The 22,587-nt window shown below is 41.4% G+C and overlaps 1 protein-coding gene across 1 annotated transcript in view; it reads left to right on the forward strand.

The window, feature by feature from the left end:
* The window catches only part of TRDN (triadin), a 209,809-nt gene that overhangs the window by 26,032 nt on the left and 161,190 nt on the right, over positions 1-22,587 (forward strand). The window contains exon 2 of the mRNA XM_019520213.1: positions 19,354-19,563. Coding sequence (XP_019375758.1) covers positions 19,354-19,563 — 210 coding nt within the window. The remainder of the gene's footprint in view (positions 1-19,353; positions 19,564-22,587) is intronic.

A 22,587-nucleotide genomic window follows, 5' to 3' on the forward strand; every position in this document is an offset into this window, starting at 1 on the left:
GGCTACAGTGACCATGAAACCATCACGTTCAATATCCATCGCAAATCAGGCAAATCAGCTAGCAGGGCTGAAGTTTTGGGCTTTATAAAAGCAAATTTCAACAGGCTCAGGGCAATAGTAGGGGAAGTGCTGCGGGACTAGGGACCAAAGGTAAAAGGAGTGCATGAAGAGTGGTGGTTCCTGAAAAACACCATCCTTGAAGCCCAAAAGAAGTCCATTCCCATACAGAGGAAAGGTAGCAGAAGGGCTGGTAAGCCTTTTTGGCTCAACAGGGATATCATGGTCCTCTTGAAAAAGAAAAAAAGAGGCATACAAACAATTGAAGCTTGGGACAGTCCCCAAGGAGGAGTATACAACAATGGCCTGCACTTTTAGGGAGAAGATTAAAAAGCCTACGGAGGTGACTGAAATTAAGCTAGCAACAGAAATCAAGGACAAAAAAAGTCCTTCTTTAGGTATGTAGGGAACAGGAGGAAAACAAGTGGATGTATAGGGCCATTGCTTAACAACACAGGACATCTAACTACCGACACAGGAGAAAACTGAACTCCTGATTGACTACTTTGCTTTGGTATTTCACCAGACTAAGAAGGAAATCATACTAGATAAGGTTCAGAATAGTCATGGTGGGAATGACTGCCTTTCTACTGTTGACGTTGAGCTGGTGCATGATCAGTTAGAAAAGTTAGACATTTATAAGTCAGCATGACCAGATGAACTTCATCTGAGAGTGCTGAAGGAGCTGGCCAAAGTCATTGTGGGACCTCTGGCAAAACTTTCCAAAACTCGTGGTGCTCAGGGGAGGTTCCTGAAGACTGGAAGAGGGCCAGTGTTGTGCCCATCTTGAAGAAGGGGATGAGAGAGGCCTCGGGCAACTATAAGCCAATTAGCCTAACTCATTGGTTCCCAATCTTGGGGCACGACCCAAATCAGGGATTCAGGGAGTCCCCAGTAGGGTCACAAAGGGCCCACACGCACATGTACACTAATGTGCATGGCCCAGGAGTGGTGGGCAGGCAGAGTGGGCTGGGATGGGGTGGGGCCTCTGCATACAAAGGGGGCAATGGCAACTCCCCTGCCCCCACCCCCTGGCCACCACTGCTGCACTCTGCTCCCAGTGGCCCCTCCAGTGCTAGGTTGGGAGGTCCTGTCGGTAGCCAATTTAGGGTCACAGCAAAAATAGTTTGGGAACCACTGGCCTAACTTCTATCTCATGGAAAATCCTGGAAATAATCATCAAGAAGTCTATGTGCAATACATTTGCAGAAGGTAGGATTCTGAATGACAGCCATCATGGCTTCATCGTGGGCAGGTCTTGACTTACCAATCTCATCTCCTTCTATGACCAGGTAATTCACCACCTGGATAAGAGAAAGGAGGTTGTCATTGTATATGTAGACTTCCAAAAGTCCTTTGATCTGGCATTCCATGTTGTTCTCATGGAAAAAATGGAGGATTGCAGGCTTAATTGCTTGATAGTCAGGTGGATAGGAAGCTGGCTGTGGGGTAGGACCCAGAGCTCTAATGAATGGATTTCTGTTGTCCTGGTAAGAAGTGTCCAGTGGTGTCTCTCAGGAGTCCATGCTTGGTCCAGTGCTTTCCAACATCTTTATCAATGATTTGGATGTGGGGGTGAAGAGCTCACTGGCCAAATTCATGGACAACACCAAGTTATAGGGTAGCATGGTCACGCTTAAAGATAGGCTGCAGATACAGGTGTACCTAGACAGGTTGGCAAGTTGGGCAGATTGGAACCAGATGAAGTTCAACAACAAGAGAATTGTAAAGTGCTCCATCTGGGGGCGAACAACCCCCAACATACTTACCAGCTCAGTGGTGCCAAACTAACTAGAACCATGACAGAAAGAGACCTTGAGTAATAATAGACCACAGTATGAACATAAGCTGTCAATGTGATGCTGTAGCCAGCAGGACAAAAAATACTCTGGCATGCATCAACTGATGCATCTCAAGCAAAACCAAGGGAGTGATTCTTTCGTTTTACTCAGCATTGGTGAGAACACAGCTGGACTACTGCATCCAGTTCTGGGTGCCACACTTGAACCAGGATGAGGAAAAGTTTGATAGAGTCCAGAGAAGAGCCACCCATATGATCAGAAACTTGCATGGAAAGACATATGAGGAAAGGCTGAGGGACATGGGCCTCTTCAGCCTAAAAAAGAGACGGCTGAGAGGAGACTGTTCACCAGGGCACCCTTGGGGAAAACCAGGAGTAATGGCCACAAACTCCTGGAAGACCATCTCAGGCTTAACACTAGGAAAACCTTCTTCACAGTTAGGGTGTCCAGACTGTGGAATAAACTCCCTCCAGAGGCGGTACAGTCACCTACCTTGATAATCTTGGTCCCCCATTTTACTTAATGGTTTTTGGATATTTCCTGCCTCTGATGTAAGACTCCTGAGTCTGATCATTTACTAGTCCTCAGTCATTATAGCTTTTTGGAGCTCTTCTGAGGGACTGCATTAGTGAGAGAGAAAAAATATATTAGTAATATGACCATGTATAAGAGAATGTGAGCTCTGAAAGGCTGCAATACATTCTGTATTTTAAAAGTGTGTCTTCAATAAATGTGAAAGTATGCATTTTTTTATTTATTAGAACTTATCTAATTACAATTGAAGCTGCTCTCTATTTATATAATAGAGGAGGAAATTAATAAAGAAAGGTTAGATGATGAATAATTCCTCAACCAGAATATAACAGGCTATGAAATCCTGTAGAGATGTACATGGAATAACTAAGTAGCTATCTGAAGCTTTCTAGAAAAAACTATCCAGTTCTACATCTGCAGAAGACATCTCTCTCTTCATTACAGTGGCAAAGCTATGACCCTGAGACTGCTATATTAATATTAAGGACATTTCAGAAAACTGCCTGAAACTTTTAGCTGAAACAACAAACAATTGGTAAGCTTGGTATTTTAAAATCCTAAAGAAAGGAAGCTTAAAGATGGAGTGCCTGAAAAGAACGTTGGGGTACAAGTGCTTGAGAAGAGGGGACTTAACATACCAAGGATAGAGACCACTTGACTCAGACAATTGTATAATAGTTATTATTAGAAGACTCTATTATGCAGACAGAGAAAAAGTGCTCCATTATTCTGGGGAACAGAGCAGGGGTGGACAATTATTTCAGGCGGAGGGCCACTTAACAAGGTTTGGTGAGCTGTCGAGGGCTGCATGGGTAACCCTGCCCCTTGACAGGTGCCCTGCCCCCTGGTTGCCATCTTGGGACTGGAAGTCCCACCCCTAACCCCTGACCTTTGCCACTAGAAGTCCCTCCCCTTGCTCCCTGGAAATGCTCCTTTTGGGAGGGGGGGGTTTACCACCTTAGAGCCAGAAGAAACCAAATCATACACTAAAAGTCAAACACCTACTTTTAATGTTGTTTGACTTTTAAAGTCAAACACCAATATTTTAACTTTATTACAAAAATATTTCTGTCATGATTTGTGTTTGTGTACTGTATATAGACGTGATTGCATAATAACTCAAAAATAAATTGTTAGTTTATTATATTGTGTGGGGGTATGTGGTTGTGGGTTGTATGTGTGTGTATGGTGGGGGGTGTGTATGGTGGGGAATGTTTGTGTGTGTAGATAGTGGAGTGTGGGTGTGGTGGGGTGTGGGGGAGTTTGTGAAGGGGTTTAGCTGTGTGTGGGAGGGCATAGGGTATGTTGGGGTGTTGTCTGGTATTTGTGGGGTGTGGGGGTGTGGTGACCCCCCACTGTCCCTCCATGGCACAGCAGCAGGTGGGGGTGCTGGTAATACTCCCCGCTCTCCCAGGGCACCAGAAGGAAGCCCCAGGCACTGGAGCTGGCTTCTTTCCCTGCCTCAGCCCACTTCAGTACCTGGGGCTTCCCTCCTGTGCCCCACGATTGTGAGAAGTGCTGGAGAAACAAAAGGGCTGGAGGGGCCTGAGCTCCTCAAAGCACTGGGTGGAGCCAGGAGGCAGGCACCAGCACCAAGCAGAGTGTCCATGTGTCCCTCCACCCACCTGCTGCTGCTGCTCCTCCCTCCATTGCCTGCCAGGGCTGCACACCATGGGAACAATGTAGGAGAGGTCCCCACCTCCCTCCCCCCTCACACCCATACCCTGCCCACCTGAGCTGCACACTGCCATTGCCCCCCTGGGCGAGGGCTTCACAGTGAAGCCAGCCACAGCCCTAGCTCCATGGTCCAGCCTTCTGCCCAGCTGCAGCCCTGCTCCCACTTCCCTACCTACTGCTGAGAGGGGGTAGGATGCTGGGGAAGCCTACAGCAGCATCCCCACCAGTGGGAGGGTGGGAGTTAGGCATAATAGGATATGTTGGGGGGTGGGTGCAGGCTTCTTGCTCCAACTCCCATGGGTGTAAGGGCCCTTGCTCCGACCCGTGCAATAGAGGGACCTGGTGGCCAGGGCTAAATTCCCCGCCCAACTGCGGAGTTCCAATGTGACTGTAGACTGATCACTTAGTCTCTGTGCCACAGTTCTCCATCTTCAAAATTATGATAGCAGCAGTTCCCTACATCACAGTATTGTTGGTAGATAAATGCATTAGAAGAACTGCTCAAATACTGTGATGAGACCCGTATAAGTATCTAAATTAGAATTGTACATTTTAGACTACAAGAGAGGTCATTAAATAAGAGCAAATTGTGCCTGCATGTGGTAGGCTTGAAAATAACCAGAAGTTCAGTTTAATGCAGGATATAATGGTCTTAGATTAGCAGCAAGTCTCAAAAAATGCATCTCTTTCATTTGCTGCTGTTTGTATTCTGTTGATTTAGTATGCAGTGAATCAAGAATGAGAGGCATTTTGTGGGGAATGAAGAGGAAAGTGAGAGGGGAATCAAATAATTGTGCTAAACATCTTTTAAAAATCAAAATGTTTGAAGGAAGAAAATATAGTAACACACACACACACACACATATACACATATGTATGTGTGTATGTATGTATATATAATTATATCTGTATGCAAATACAGTTCCTTCTCTTTTCCCATCACTATGGGATCAATGTCTCTGAACATAGCAGAATCAAATTTTCCACTAAGATGCAAAAGCAGGATGCCACAAAGTTTAGTGGGGTCTCTCCCCCTTCAAGCTGCTGACCAGAACTCTGTGTACTACAGACGGGTCAGAATTCTGCAGAGCTAGTTGAATTTGATCTGGGACTAGTTAAGGCCCCACTAGGCAACTTATCATAGTTACTGTATACTTAAGGATGTTATTGACAGTATAGTGGTTCTACAGGAAAAAGCCACACTTGAAGGAATAGAACCTTTTTTTTTTCACCCAGTCCCCCAATGTTGTTCTTCACTTGGCTCTGACAGATGGGAAAATAATATTCTTCAAAATCTTTGACAGGAAATGGGATGCTATCATTTGAATTGGGCTAATTTTGTCCCTAATGAAGCATGGTATTATCAGCAGAATCCAGAACATGAAGGAACAGGTCTTTTCCCCAAGATAAACAATCTTTAATCTATATACTAAATTATATTTAAATTTGTGCTTACTGTCTCTCTCAAAAAACTTGAAAATGCTTGAGTGCCTTCCAGATTTATCAGTTAGGTTTGCCAACTTTTCGGTTGAAGTCCATTTACCAGCAACTGAGTCTTCCATTCTCTTGTAGAATGCAGCTCTATTGGTCTCAATAGCTATCATTTTAATGCAGATAATGAAGTCTAGGGAGGCCATGACCTTCAGAAAGATTAATGTGTCTAAAATGTAAGTAAATAGATGTCCCCATTTGTGAGTAGGGTACCATTACAACCAAAAGGCATTTCAACAAATTGAGTTCCATTTGTATGCAACTGCAGATTAGCCACATATTATGGAGTGCATCAACTCCATAGTTATTTGTAAAATTGTGTTCCACATGGTTGTGTAAGGTTTGGATTTTCATTGAAAATGTGGAAGCTTACATTATGAATATTATTTGAGGAGATACAGTTCAATGGACATCACTGAGGGAAGATTTTCTATGATCTTTATCCAACTACAAGGCACCTACCCAGTTGTGTAAGAAGAAGTTTTGGCACTTGGTCCCCTTGATCCCCCCCAGTCCCCACCAGAACTTAATGTAATGTCCCCCTAGCCTGCCCAAATGTCTGTACATACCCCAAGTGAAAAAGTATTGGTAGCCAAAAACTGGTATTCCTCAAATGAGTTTTTTGTGGCTAATAATGTAGCTAGAAATTGTATAGGTTAAGGAAGTGTTAAACTCACTGTCCCTAAGGCTGGATCCATACCTCAGTGCTCCTTGCCAGCCAAATCAAGGCCCACGTCTGGGAATGGGGTCAGAGGGCTGTAGGGTTGACTACAATCATTGCTCACCATGCCACCACTGGAACACATTCTCAAAAGGGATCTGTAGCTTGGATTTTGACAAAGAGCTGTACCTCTCCAAAAGATGCTCAGGGCCTTATCTTTTACACTCCCATTTTAACAGATCTTTCATGATGAATTTGTTCAGAAACTGGTTATGAGACATGTGGTAATATCTGAAGTTCTCAGATTTCAAGCCTGGATATAACATGGATAATTGCTGATGGCCTTCAGAGTCTGGAATCTAGGTCTTCCCTTCCTGCTGATTGCTGTAAATGCTGAGTTCCATGCTTGAACTACTTTGTAGCCTGGGCACTCTACTTGGGAAGTTGGATATTAGTTTGAATCCCCTTAAGCTTAAGAGGTGTCCCATTTCTTGTGTGTGTATTGCAACCTCTAGACAATGATGCAATAGGCGAGTGGGCAGTTAAAGACTTTCATTTAGAAGCAGGATGAAGAAAATCAAGAAAATGAAGGCACCTAATATGCAGCCTAAATCAGGGAATAGATCTTCTGGGTGCATCCAGAGGAGCCTGCATGTGCCTCTTGCTGCTTCTCAAGGCAGTTTGAGAAACAGCGAGAGGCATGCTGGGAACAAAACCCCCCAGAAACCTGGATGCAGGTATCAAAAAACCAAACAAACCACATACACAGAAAAAAAGTGGGGTAGGCCATGGTCCTGGACATTCTGGTAGCTAGCCAGAATGTCTCTATGGCTGCCTCTTGTGCTGGTGCTGGAGTACACTGCAGCACATGTGGGGCAAGCAGCGGTGCAGGCTGCAGTGACCTGGACCTGGGCTCTGTCCCCAGGTAAGTAGGGACTGGGTGTTGGGGGGGACTGGAGCTGGGACTGTGTGGGTACAGGGGACCAAGGAGGAAGGGGACTGTGTCGGGGTGGCAGCTCAGGAGGGGTGCATCCCTTACCTGCCCCCCACAAGGTCCATAGTTCTCTCCCCCTGCAGCAGCAGTGGCCACTGGGGCACTCAGGGCCCTCCTGGCACAGCCCCTGAGCAGCACAGGGAAGCACAGCATGGCCCTGGCTGCCTGGCACCCGGCACTGCCTGTGCCATATCGCGTGGGCCCGGCCCAGCTCAGTGTGGGGCCATGTGCCTTCAGGCAGCTCTAGGCTGCCTGGACTGTCACCTGGGGCCCCATGCTGCTTGCTGGGACTACATGTCATGCTGGACTGGGTCCTGTGTGCATGGGCCCCGTGTGCTGTTGAGTTGAGCCAGTTCTGTGCATGCAGGACCTAGCCTGATATAACACGTGGTCCCCATAAGCAATGCAGGTCCCTAAGTGACCGCCCAAGCATCCCATAACTGCCCAAAGGTGCATGACCCTGCACTGAGCTGGGCTGGACCTGTACAACACGCCACAGGCAGCGCTGGGTGCCAGGAGGCCAGAGGTGAGCCACACTGTCCTGCGCAATGTGGAAGCCCTGAGAGCCCTGATGGCTGCTGTTGCTGCGGGTAAGCTGTGGGCCGTGTGTGTGGGGGGACAATGTGGGCTGTGTGGGAGTGCTTTGTTCCCTGTGGGGGGCATGTGGGCCCTGCAGGGGAGTCATAGTCCCTGCAGAGGACATTTGGGCCCTGTTGGGGATCTGTGGCCCCTGTGGGGGGGGGGGCTGTGGCCCTGTGGGGGGAGTTGTGGCCCCTCTGATGGAAGTTTGTGAACTGTGCAGGGGGACTGTGCCTTGTGGGGGGCACAGGACCTACCTTTCCTGAGCAGCTCCTGCCCATAACCCCCAACACTCACAGTCCCCCCACAATCCACCCACAAACCCCACACCCCCAAGCCAACCCCATAAACCCATCACCCACATAGATATCATAGATTTCACAGACATTAGGGGCTAGAATGGCCCTCACAAGATCATCAAGTCCAGCCTCCCTGACATAGGCAGGAAGTCTGCTGGGGTCAAATGATCCCAGCAAGATAAGTATGCAAACATTATTTGAATGAGTCCTGAGTAGGTGCTTGCACCACCTCTGGGGGAGTCTGTTCCAGACCCTGGACACTTGGACTGTGAGGAAGTTTTTCCAGTCTAAATCAGTCTTCCAGAAGTTTGTGGCTGTTAGACCTTGTAATCCCTTGGGGAGCCCTGGTAGACAACTGTTCTCCCAGATCCATGTTTATCCTGAAGTGGGGGGCCCAAAACGGGATTCAGTACTCCAGCTGTGGCCTCACTAAGGCCAAGTAAAGCAGGAGGATGACATCCCTGGATTTGCTTGAGATGCATCAGTGAATGCATGCCAGAGTTTGTTTTGTTTTGCCGGCTACAGCAACACATTGGTGGCTCATGTTCATCTTGTGGTCAATCAAGACCCACAAGTCTCTTCCAGTCATGTGCTAGCAAGCATAGCACTGCCAAGCGTATAAGTATGATGCTGTTTTTTCCTTCCATGCATTCCTTTACATGAAATACCAAAATGTTTTGGTCTGCCTACCTTGCAAGCATGTCCAGGTCAGCCTGCATCTCCAGTCTCTCCTCCAGTGTGACTTCCTTCTCCCATAGTATAGTGTTGTCCGCGAACTTTGCCAGTTTGCATTTGATGCCCTGTGGGCCAGAAGTGAGGGGAATGGAGCGGGGGAGGGGGGAGCAGGCTGTGGGTTGAGAGTGAGGGGCAAGGGCAGGGGCAGGGCACTGGTATATCAGTGCTGCTCAGAGCTGCACATCCTGGTGAGCAAAGTGGGTAGGGGTATCTCTGATTTTTTTTATAAAAAAAAAAGGCAAAAAGTAAATGCCAAAGTGTATAGATATTTAGAATTTATTTTATGATGATGATAGAGGCACTGGTAAGCTTCCAAATTGCTTTAAACTTGTAAATATATCAATAAAACTTTACCCAACTGATCTCTCTATATATAGTGGCATTTTATTTTAATGGCAAAAGAACATTATTTGGGTATTTTAATGAGAGATTTGGGATTTCTTATCAGAGAATCTGCAATTTTTAAATAGGGAACACCAGGATCTCTGCTGGTGAGATAAATGACAAGACCTAGGCAGAGGAGCCTGTCCAGGGCCAGCACTGGGGACCCAGCTGGAGAGTAGACAAGGTGGCTGAACTCTTGGCCATTTGGGGCCAAGAGAACACACTTTGATAGTTCAAAGGGGGCCACCACAAGGAGCACATCTTCTGGGTGATAGCTGCCCAAATGGCAGAGCAGGGATACCCCATCTGGGTGTGGCAGGCAAGGAGCCTTGGGGCCACAGGTCTCAGGGGGCAGATGCTGTTGCAGGTGGCAGCAGGTCACAGCTAGGTAGAAGCCCCCACTGCCAGACTGATGGAGTAGGGAGAGGGTGCAGGGGCCACTCTAGGTTAGGGCTGCTTTAGCAGTCCAGCTGGCACAAGGGGTAGTGCCCCTAGCTACAAACTGGCTACTCTCCAGGGCAGGTTTTTATACTGCTGGGGCCAGCACAGGTGCTGCAGATCTGGGAGGAGCTGGGCATGGTTATTTGTCCCCAAGTGGCACAACTTGTCACACACCAAAGTGCATGTCTAGGCATGTGCGCTGAGGCAAAAATCCCTGGCTCAAATTTGTGCCGCTTCTATTTGAGTTGCTGCAAGCACACAGGCCTGCATGTGTGGATGCACCCTCTGAGAGCAAGGGGTGTCCAAAAACACTCATGCTTTGTATTTCCTATGAGTTACCCCCAAGCACATTCAGGTAACTGGATTATTATATCTCTCCTGGTCAAATTGGATTGCTCTCATGGGGTAAGCATCTAATCGTTCAGATTTAGACAGGCCCAGAGACATGGTGATGGCTTCATTTTACAAACTAAGAAAAATAAACATTTACACTTTTCAGCCATTAACAAAGACTTTGAAAATGGCATAGAATTTAGTAGCCAAACAAATTAATAGCAAACAGAATACTTACAGTGACCCCACAACAGAAGGTTCTTATTCTGTAAAGATAATGACACCTTCAGACTTCAGTTTGACATTTCAAAAGCTACATTGTACCTATCAGGTTGTATCAATTCACAGGTATATCTGAAATCTTTGGCATCTTCTTCAGAAATGTCAGATATCTAAGAGGAGCCCAAAGAGAGTGTTCCTGTTATCTTTCAAGAATGTTAGTTTGTCTGTAAAGTAGGGAAAATATTACTATAGAAAATATAAAAACTACAGATGCAGAGCTGGACATATGTTTCCTGACAATTCCAAGCCATCAAAAATATTCATTTAGAGTTGAATTAAATGTTTTTTTGACCTGAAGTGAAACGTTTCAGTTTGATTTCAAGCCACTTAAATATTTTTAAAGTAAAAATAAAGGAAATTTCACAATGAAAAGTCACTTCAAATTTAAAAAATGAAATGCTTAATTTTGGGAATGTTGAAAGCTTAAATTTGATGCATAGTATTATGCTAAATGTAACGCTTACTGCTTAGTACTGTCAACTGTCACTTAACTGCAACATCCTGACTTCCTTTCTGCCTTCCTCCTTTTTCTCCCCTCTCTCAATGCTAATCCTTCTGGTCTGGTGAATTGTCATGAAATTACAAAATGATGCATCCAACAATAAAATAAGCTACAAAATAACTCATTAAAAGCTGCTAGTGTATTCTATAAGAATTCAAAATTTGACATTAGCACTTTTTTTTTACTTTTCTTTCAACAGTCATTTAAAGTACATAGATTATTACATAGGAGTTTGCAATACAATCTCAATCAAAGAAGACTGGTTTGACAGGATCAACAACACCATCTGAAGATTTCTTGATGATAATATCTTCCTTAGATGTAATACCTAAATGCTGAATCACATAAATGCTCCGCATAAAAAGAATTAGGCACAATAGAAAAATCACAACAAGAACGGTTACATGTTGTAGACACAATGTTCTTTACAGACAAATTCAAAATCTTTTTTTTTTTTTCTTTCACTTGTAAGGTTTACAAGCCTACTTTTTTTATAATTAAATATTGGAAATCATCATTCTAGTTTAATACATAGGCTTTATTTCCTGTTTGAAAATATGTTAGCACTTACAGATGTAAGCTGGGCCAATGATTTGGTGGGTATGTAGAATGCTGCCACATAGAGGAGGGAGATAGTTAGCCATGTTAGTTTCAAGTGAGGCAGAAGGCAGGGCAAGGTGGCAGCTTAAGGCTAAATGTTTTTCTTTTTTTTTCCTCTCTCTAAATCATCAAATGCACCTAGGTCATTTGAAAATGGGACATTGGCTTCTGAATCCCACTGACTTTCCAGTAAGTTGTTGGGTGGTCCGTTACATAGACATATCTGAAATTTAAATTGATAAATACGTGATAAAACGTGAGGACAAATGGAATTTTAGTGTGGAATTTTTGGAAGCACTCAGAACTGACCTAATGTGTCTCTCGCTGAAGTCAATTATGAAACTCCCACAGTTTCAGTGCTGTGTCTTATTGCTGAGCCCTACTGATAAGCTCACTGTAAGAAGGTCATACAGAAACTGGCATCAGTTATCCATTCTTGGAGTTTTCAAAGACTGCTTTGAGATTTCTGTGCATGTCAGATAACACCTTCATGTCTAGTTTATGAAATACCATGGTTCATACGTCAAACCAAGCACATCTTTCCAAATTCTATGGTGTTGGGACTCAGCATTTCTTTCACAAAAACTAGATCTTCCTGACTATTTTTTTCAGAAAACTAATAAGATTTCATGTTGTCATAGGACTCATCCTGTCTCTCATTGCAGGTATCTATCTCAAGACAAGTCACTGTATCTTCCTGGTGTCTAGCTTCATATCAATACCCAGGGACCTTCTGTGTCTTTCACAGCAGGGTACCTCTGCCAGACCAACTCCAGATTCTTTGTTTTTCAAGAGAAACTATCCTCTAAGTTCATAGTAACCCTTTCCTTGCCCAGTCTGGTAGATCAAGCTCTCTTATTGGAAGCCCTATGCCTGTACAACCATCATGTGATTCTGGTTCCCTAAACCCAAGTCATCAACCCAAACTTATCATTTGGCTCTGGACAACTGGGAGCCTAGTCCTTAGTGGTCTGGGTCATCCCTGGCACTTGCCTGTTTTTGTATGTCCAAAAGAAAGATGCTCAAGGGATTCAAAACTCTACCTAACCAGTATATGGAAATGCAGATGAATGAAAATTCAAGTCTTAACAGAACTTCATTTGCTCTGTCAGTCTGTGAATGGAGGTCAATAACAACTGCTCTCCTTTGACACTTAAACTGCTTCAGAAAGAAATTCATATCAATGATAAATTTAATTACATGAGAATGCATTGGATATAATATGAGGCTGATTTAAAAAAAGTCTTCTCTGAATTCTTTGATTTTTAAAGTGCAGCTGACATTTTGTGGAAGGCTTTGAAAACTACTCTCTTTAGAAAAAAGGTCTTGCTTTTTATATATTTTTTTATATTTCTCCTTTATAAAGAGCATTTGCATAAAAATAGTATATTTGTTTCTAAAGATTTCGTCTTCTCTTGCTGCTGTCCCCTCATTTAAAGTCATTGTAATCCTTATATAATCCTTTTATATAATTACATTTTATATTGATCAAAAATAAAACCAATACAGTAATAATAAGAGAAAAAGGAAATTAAAAGAGCACACAACACCATTTACAATGATAACTGCCTTTTTTGTATTCAATTGTTCAGTTAATTTTCATGCACCCTCTTCTTCCATGTTCCATAATCTCTTTGCTCTTCCTTTTGTCATGTAGAAATGGTCTCTGCATAATTTTAAACTCTCCTACCTTGCTTATTTCATAAATAATATTACAGTTTTATAACTTTCAGTCACTGATAAGTATGTAATCCATTCCCTCACAGGCAGCCCCAATCTCCACTTTCTAATATTTCAATTTCATTTATTTATTTAGCTATTTTTATTTTTAGCTGTAGAGAAGCCATCTTTTAATGCTGAGAAATCTGTTAATATAAACAACAGACATGACAGGGGAGATTTTGCTCTTGGCACATCTGTGTGTTAACCCTGGATGGAACAGCATCCTTGTACTGCTGTGTATTTTTGCGAATTTTGGGATGTCTATTAAATCTGATTTCATTTGAGCATCTCCAGCATAGATAGTTTTCTTCCTTTCAGTCTCAGCCTTTCATATGTACTGAAGTCCACGTATGACACAGAGAAGTCAACTGAATGTTTCAACCAGCTAGTGAGAAGATCTGGTCAGAGCAATAAAATACACTTAGCATTTCACTTCTCAGTCTATACTTTATACCAAACATGTATCATAAGATTCCCTATACTAGTGTAGCTGTTCTAGCAGTACCAACAGTGAGAATACATAGGGAACAACTGATCCTCTGGATCATTGTGTATACATAAGAGGTCTAGTCAGATGCCTGATGAATCCACTTGTGGCTGACAAGCCCAATTTGAGAGTGGCACAGGTTATTACAAGTTTCACAGACCCATGTTTTGTCTGAGTTGGAGTCCAAGTTTACAGCATGATGCTGCCTTCTTTTTTGCTTTGCTTCCATCCTCTGGATCAAAACCACTTCATGTTGAGCCGCACCCAGGTTCGAATGTTCCCTGCGCACTCCTCCCAGCTATCTAAACTGATGTTGAATGACTTCATATCATTTTTGCACATGTTGTGATACTGCCATGGAGGACAGCCACACTTTCTAGAGCCATCTTGAAACTTTCTGTACAAAATATTCTTGGGGACAGTCTCCTCCCATTCTCCTGACATGGCTGAGCCATTGCCACCTCCTTTTCTTGATAGTGGTTTCTAATGTGTCGGTCCAGCACCTCTGTGTTTGGCATTTTGTCTTCCCATTTTATTTTCAGGATCTTGCACAGTGGGAACAGTATTGTGGACAAAGCACAGTCATCTGCCAGTTGTTTTTACTATGTCAGTCATGTGAGTTGTAACCACTCTGTAATTAAATTTCACCTTCTAAAGGAGCCATCATAGGAGGCAGGGCCATACTTTCAGGAGGCCTCAACATGATCACTAGAAATGAGGGTAATGGAGGTACATTTTCAAGTAGGCAACACCATTGCTTTCCCTTAGTAGCAATGTTAGTATTATGAATCAAAGAAAGTGCCAGGCTTGTCTGCAGGCATTCATGTATCCTAATTTTGTCTTGCAGATTTCTCTTCACCTATAGTCTTTTGCCAATCTCACTTTGTGCTATGAAATTTTCACCACTCTTACTTCTGCAGTCATCCCCATTTATTGCCACTACTCCCAACTATGAAGCTAATACTGCAAATGAGGTGCTATGTCTGCAGCTCCACTGTTATTGCATCCCTTGAATAAATTTTGGATGGCCTGACAATTAAGAAAAAGGGTCCTGGACTGTAAACAGTTCATTTTGCTTTCGTCCATACCACTGGTGCTGAATTTGGCCCAAGCACTGAGCATTTCTATTTTACCTTTAATCTGAATCTAACAGTGCAAAGAAGCTTGTAATTGCTTTTCCACACCCATTTAATGAAAGCATATTTGTTACATAAACCTATATGCATAAATTTTATACATAATCTTAGAATGATCATGTTTGTAGTGCATTTGAACATTAGTAAACTCTCTAGATTTGTAGAGAAGTGTGGCTCTGTTTTAAAAGTAACTGCCTTCTGAAACTATTTGTGAAGTTGCAGTGAATTGACAAGATTCACAGAACTGGTATAAGTTTGGTAGTGCCAGTCTCTCCTGTTTACAGTGTTTCATTTTGTATAAATAATTATTCACTACAGCTGGAACCCAGCTGTTTTACCTCCATAAATGGTATCTAACTAGCAGAATAGGTATTCTCTCTTTTTCTTGCTCTCTCTTTCTCTCCAAAGTATTTCATGAACAGATATGATTGAAATACAAAAAGTGCAGACTTGTTGAATAAAAAGTCATTATTTGTACATAGCTGCTTTTCCTAGTAGAACTCTAACTTAAATAGTAATTTGAAAATATATAGTTTTAATTATCTTTGCTTTAACAGTATAAATGCCTGACGTTAGTATGTCATTGGAGATGTATGTTATAATGTTAATCAGACTTGTCAAGATGAGATAGTACCTTTTTGTTCTCTCTCACATCATAAACTCCTGATCTCCCCAGAGGAAAAAATGCATAATGTCTCATTTACAACCTGTTGCATACACAAATTATTTCCCTTTTATATGCAAGGCAGTAGCAAAATGTAATTCTATTGACTTGGAATATGACTTTAGGAAGATGATGTTTATTACATTTTGTCACTTGGCAGATTTTTCTCCTGCTGTGAAAAATTTGATCCAAAATTCATGTTTACAAAAATGGAAGCAGTGTTGATTTTAAAACAGAAAAAAATACTATAGTTTACATTTTAGGGGATAAGACATTATTCATGAACTGAATAAACTATCCATAAATAAGACCAAATTTAAAGTAAGTGATAAAAATAATGTAATATGCCAATTCTGTGCTACTTATACAACATTATTGTTTAGCAGAACATATGGCTTAGAAGACACTTGTTCTGTATACAGGTGTTTTTGGAGAAAATGCAAAGGAAAGGGGGCAAAAAATATGGAAGATCACATACAAACACAGTGAATTCCACAATGAATGTAAAATATTGAATAGTCTAGGACATGAATTGGATTAATTTAATTTCTAACGTACTGTGCTCAAGTGGAAATCCTACTACTATTGAATCTCACACTGACCTTCTCATTATACATTTTTGCAAGATACACAGAAACTGGTTCATTATCACATCATACTCTTGAACTGATTTCAAACAAAACTGTTCTCATCAACATCAGGCTTGAAAGCTTTATGCTCCATTTAAATTTTAAAAAAGAGAAACCTCTGGGTGAAACAAAGGATCTTATTTACCATAACATATGTGTGTATTTATTTCCTTAAGTACTCAGGTTGGTGACACTGACATGAGTTATGTATATTATATAGCCACTAGCATCTTATGTTCTCCTTTCAAGATTCTTTTAGGTTGAATTTCCAAATAAATAATGGTAGAATTTCCAAACAAATAACTGTTGTTTGGATGCAGGATGTGGAGACTGAGTAATATTTGTTTAATACAGCTCTTTCATATATATCCCTTTTTATGTCCCTCTACCTATGATGCAAAGGAGGTGGCAATTATATAGTAGAGGCAGGATGGGAAGCACTGACATGAGCTTGTCAGGCATTACCTGTTCATATTTCTCTTTGGTATTTAAAATATGTGCAAAGCACAAGATAGTGTTCATTTGCATTGAACTTTATTCTTTAACAATAAGACAGATTACTCAAAATTCAGATTCTAAAAACACTGGATGCAATGCCTTTGTATCCAATGAAAAGATTTCAGGCCTGATTCATATCTCTTTAACTGTGCTCAATCAAAACTGTACAGTTATATGACGTATGTTTGGACTGTTTAGGTTATTGCAGCAGATAACGCACGAATGTAGCTGCTAGAGAAATTACCTCATAGATTATGTTACTGCACCATTCTAATATTGATGAGTAGGGAGATATCAAATGAAAACAATGATTGTTCAGCTTACAACTTGTTTGAGTTCAAAAATGAAAAACATCTTTAATAAGTTTCAGGTTTTTAATTTTAGTAATTTAAAACGTTATATAGTGAAACCATAAACAGTCACTACTGTTTTGAGCTATATGCAGCACAAGACAAAGGGAAGCAGGTTACATAATGTGTGTATATACAAATGCATTTGTATTAAACAGTAAATGGTCAGTTGCTGCTTACTGACTTGATAACAGAACAAAGAGCAAGGAGTCTCAAGTTGCAGCAAGGGAAGTTTAGGTTAGATATTAGGAAGAATTTTCTTATTAGGAGGGTAGTAAAACACTGGAATAGCTTACCCATAGAGGTGGTGGAAGCTCCATCCTTGGAGGTTTTCAAAACCCAGCAACCCAAGTACTAAATAAATGTGTAGTAACCACTTCGCAGTTGTGTCTTGTGTAGATGTGCTCATTGAGAAGTAAAATATATGCTTGGCTTTCTAATACTGAGGCGTTAACTTACAGTGTTTAGTTCACTGTTTTTGGAGAAAAGAGTAGTTTTTAGAAGGCTAGCTCATGAAATAAAACAATGTGCTAAACAAATTTATTTATAAAACTACTTGGATAGAATTGTCTTCACAGGTTTTACTATTGTCATACATGTGCCCTTGACCACAGAATGATAGTTAACTCCTAAATTTGTTTGAACTGCTATCACTCCATTAAGGTCAACGAAAGTCTGATAATTTCAATCGCCTGCAGGTCTGACACTGGACAAAATTCTGACTCACCTAATGGATGACCAAGTTCAGCTTCTGACCAGCTCTGCACTGGAGTAAAATGTAGGAGCAATTCTAGTTGGGGCATAACCTCTGGGGGTTATACCCCAAGAATAGGAACAAGATCACTCTCTGAAGAAGCGTGGATGTCTCCTTGTTCCTGTAATGGAGCACTGCTGCTCCCATAGTGGGCAATAGAATATCTCCTACATTTTAGTTGGGTAACTCAGAGTTGGTTAGAAAGTAGAGTAGGGTGGGAGGCATGACTGTCTCAAGTTAGCCTTGGGGGATGAGCTTGTCATGGCTCACAAGCAAAGCCCCTATCTCAAACTGCCTCTCTCCAGTGACAGACTACCAACCCTACTCTCACCAAGCCATGGGACCTTGCTACAGACCCAGACGCTGGTTGTGCCCCCTTGTCAATAGAGACTACATCATTATTGGATTATCCTATACAAAATTTAGTATCCAAGGTTCATCCACTTGCTCCTCTACCAGCATCATATACATCATCTGCTTACAGTGACCCGTAGCTGTCTACATTGGCTAGACAGGGCAATCCCTATACAAAAAGGAAAAATGGACGTTGATTTGACTTCAATTCTAGAAACAAGCAAAAACCTCTCTGAACGTTCTATCATTGACTTCAGAATAGCTGTCCTTAAACAAACAAACCAAAAAAAAATTAAAAAACAACTTGAATGTGAAATTGTAGAACAAGGAGTCATCCACAGACTGGATTGTGTTAAATATAGTGTCAACAGAGACTATGACTTCGTATCCCATTTTTGGGGCTAGTTTTTATCTCCACCTGTTTATTCCTATATCCCTCAGTGGGTTAAATACCTTCTTTATCCCTATCGACCTTTTCAACTCACCTCTTGCCTCTCAGCACTGGCTCTCCCCCTGTCCTTTTCCTTTGTATTTAAAGCCCTCTTATTTTATGACCTCTCTTTTTGCAAGTCCATTCATTATATCTGATAAAATAGGCTGTTGCATAGGAAAGCCCATGCCTCCGTGAACCAGTTGCACTGGGTGAAATAGAAGTCATTGAGTGAAATTTACAATGCTGAATATATAGGAACAGTATTGCTCTTCAGAGCAGTACAGATATACAAAGTACAGAAGTACAGAAATACAATGTGGGATGCTTAGCCTCCCAGAGTGGGCAATAAAATATCTCCTGCATTTTAGCTGGGTAACTTAGAACTGATTGTAAGTTGCAGTAAGTGAAACAAAGTCCTGTCCTCCATGCCTATAACAAGACACTCCTCCAGATAGTTGTTATATTTCTATCCATCATTGTTTTAAGTTTGAAAATGTCATGGTAGAGTGATGATCAAAAAGCCATTCATTGCTATTCTGTTACCTCCTGAATTAGTTTGATTAATTATTGCTCCAATTCAGGACAGCACAATTTTAAGGACATAGTTATGGTAAGTCCAATTGGGGACAATGTGATTCAGTCATTTCCTTAAGTATTGTGTGGAATAACTTGAGCATTGTGATTGGCTTCCCTATGTTCTTAAGTGATTTCCTGAATGGAATATATCAATGTAAGATAAGAGTTAACATACTTAAGTCTAGGTTAGCATGTATGCAAACATATAAAGCATTAATTGTTGCATTGTGTAGAGATGAATCGAGAGACTTTGTTACAAAGGACACTTCTCTAATAACAATAACAGACTAGATGGGACATAGATATTCTTTATTTTTACATTGGAAAATATAATATGTGGTCTAAACATTTGTTTCTTCTGTTCTTGATGTTTGAATAGGACATATGTCCACCACAACCACAATAATAAATGGCAAGAATGGATCCGTTCTCACACCGCCTGTGAAAGTGGCAAAGAAATCAGTTACAGAAGACATAGTAACAACATTCAGTTCACCAGCAGCATGGCTTCTTGTTGTTGCTCTGATTGTTACCTGGTCAGCAGTAGCTATTGTAATGTTTGACTTGGTGGATTACAGAACACTTGCAGGTAAGTCCTAGCAAATTCCATTTTAACATATCAATTGTTTAGATCCAAAACACTAATTTTTAATGAACTATGTATAGTATTGTATAGCATGTGTGTACCAGTTGGTGCAAAATGGTGACGCTCCATTGTTAGTGAAGCAGAACTGATTTATACCATTTTAGGATTTGTTCAGTAACCTGTAAACATGGTCCAAATGCAGGGGTGCCTGAAGGTTGCTCAGGGACGAGATGTGTGATCTCAATACATGTGGTGGGAGCATCATAACTCAGTTTGAGAAAAAGGAAGCACTGAATATTGTTGAATAAGATTGCTGCTACTTATAGTTTATAGGTTTTGCCTAATAGTCTATTGAGTAATGCAGAAAACTGATTTCTGTTAATAAAATAAGTTTGTTGTTTTAAAGTAATACAGTTACTTTAAACTACCTCATAAGTAGGTGTTATCATGGTTAGAGACACAAGAGTTAAAAAACCTGCCTGTTATTTATCTATCTATTTATTTAAGGACAACTCCAGTTTTAATACCAGACATTTTACCACTGTAATTACCAAGGAATTGAGATTGAAATTTGTGACTTAAATTCAGAATAAATTGAGTAAGGATTCAAAGTTAATTTCCTTGACTTTATTGTTTGAGTGATAGCAGTATGGATTTTGTTCTGTTATATATCAGTACTGACCAGAAGAATTATTGGCTTAATGGTTTTGTGCCAAAGATTGTGTGTGAAAAAAACTACTGGTCTCAGATTAATGGATTTCAAAAAGACTTGGAGCATAGAGAGAATATATTCTGGTCTTTGGGAATTCCTTACTTTATTATGTGGCTATCTTTAGAGTTCAGAGGGAAACAAAGGTAAACCCAGTTCTGGTCCCAGCAAGTATTGTCCTTTTTGAATCTTCTTCTTCATAATTTACTCTAAATTTAGAGACAGTCAACTGAAAGCTAAAAACTAGTGTAATTCTAAACCAAGAAATGCAACCACTTAAAAAAGCTATTAATATGAATTTGGCCATAAATGTGATTTATATTTTTAGATAAAAAATAAATAAAAAATGCCTAATAGTTCATATCCTGTAGTCTCCATACATTACGCAGAAAAGATTACCCTGTAAAGCTGCAGGACTGCAGGATTTGGCTGATGTGTGGTAGTAGTGTCAGAATTAATATTAAGAAGTGATAGCTATATCTATACTGGAGGCTGAAAGACTGATACCAAACAGATGGAAATCTGATGTTCCTAATGCACTGACTGAGAGAGCTGTCCCCAAAGGCACTGATGGAAACTGACATTTTAGACCAAATGTGAAGAATATAATAACATCAAATTCTATCTGCAAGGTGACTGCATATCTTTTTCTACAAATCTTTTAAAGATGATAGCTTAGCATATTGGGTTCATAAGTACCTTCTCCCACTATCTTGGAGGAGACAGTGTTTTAACAGACAGCAAAACTAGCCTTTAAATTGGATCTCAATTTGCTCATTGTGACCCTTGGTTTTTGACTAATATATTCCTATTTAGCCTGTTTCTTTAAAGCGGAACATGTTTGATTTAAGTTCTATGAGCTTTAGTAAAAAGAGGTATCACATAGGATCAACCTGCTTGACCTATGAAAGTATAATGATATAGCAGCTGAGGCTTTGGCTCACTGCCTTAAGAGGGATTATTGCACTAGTTTTAATATAAGAAAAAGATTTGGCCCATCATTTGGTATCATTGGCAAAACTCTTAATGCACATGTACTACAGTATTTGTGCTCTGAATAATTGACTTGTATCTAAAAACACTTATGTTTCTCCTTTGGTCTGAAACTGTGCTTGTAGAATGCAGGGATGAGTGTTAAAAGGGAATGATTATTTTCAGTATGGTAAATTTTAACTTTGCAAGCACAAAATTAATCTTAGGTTGAAGTTAAACATGACAGTTAGACCATACTGAGGGCACTTAAAAAGTAAATACCTGCACATTAAAACTCGTTAACTTGTGCCAAGTGTCCTCTGAGCATCTCAAAGTTAAGCCACTTAAAGTGAGGTTTAACTCTAGGGTAATTTCAATCTGCTTCATGGAGATACAACAAGCTCTTGGCAGTCTTCAAGCATCCCAGGATGGACCAGTCTCAGTCTCTCTCCCCACAACTCAGAGCAGGGATAGATCACAGGGCTACGTAGACATTTGGAGGTGTTAGGGGGAGCTTAAATCAATTCAAACTAGCAGCCCAATGTCAGATAAGTCAGGACAGGGGGCCTAATAGGGACTGGAGGTCTGCTGGGGGATGGGGAAAATGGAAACCATGAGGGGTGAGGGAAGGCATGACCCACAGGTCAGGTACAGGGGAAGATACTACATAGATCCAGGTTTATCTTAAACAGATTCTGCAATTTTAAGGCCAGTTTGTGTGCGTGGAACCTCTGTACAGTTACAGATTTTGTCTGATTGGCGAGCGCTAGGACTGGCTCTGTAAGTGTAAGGTCAGCAATGGGACAAGCTAAGTTTAAATGGCTAGCCATTTTAAACTTGATTTAACTTCCCCAAGGCTAAGTGCAGGCAGTCAAAAAGCCCAGGGCTGAGTTGATTCAATCTTTGTAGGTTAGTGTGAGCTGCAAAATTGAACCAATAAGCAAACAATCACTTTTGATTGAGGAAATGCAGCCATATGCCTGCAGTGGCTCAAGCCAGAAACTGTGGGCAGGGTACTAGAGCATGCTTGGCAGCCACTGCCAAAGGGAAGGGGAGAGAGAAGCCCTCCAAGACTGCCCCCCCTGCAGCTGGAGTGGAGGGGAAATAGCCAGGCTGTAGCCTGTGCTCTGCCTGGCTGGGTGGAGAGGGGGTGTTACCACACTAAGGAGGGGCGGTGGGTGGGGGAAACGGTAGTGGCATTGGAATTCATAAAAACTTGAACAAGAATAGTTATTTCTCTGAAGAACTATAAACTGAAGAACTGAAAACACAGCTCTACTGTGTTTGCTTCTTCTCCCTGCTGCCTCTGAGGACAGGGCAGGTCTGTACTCAGTGAAAGGAAGTTT

The sequence above is a fragment of the Gavialis gangeticus genome, unplaced genomic scaffold (assembly GCF_001723915.1).
Source record: "Gavialis gangeticus isolate Ggan-Ray unplaced genomic scaffold, GavGan_comp1, whole genome shotgun sequence".
NCBI lineage: Eukaryota > Metazoa > Chordata > Crocodylia > Gavialidae > Gavialis > Gavialis gangeticus.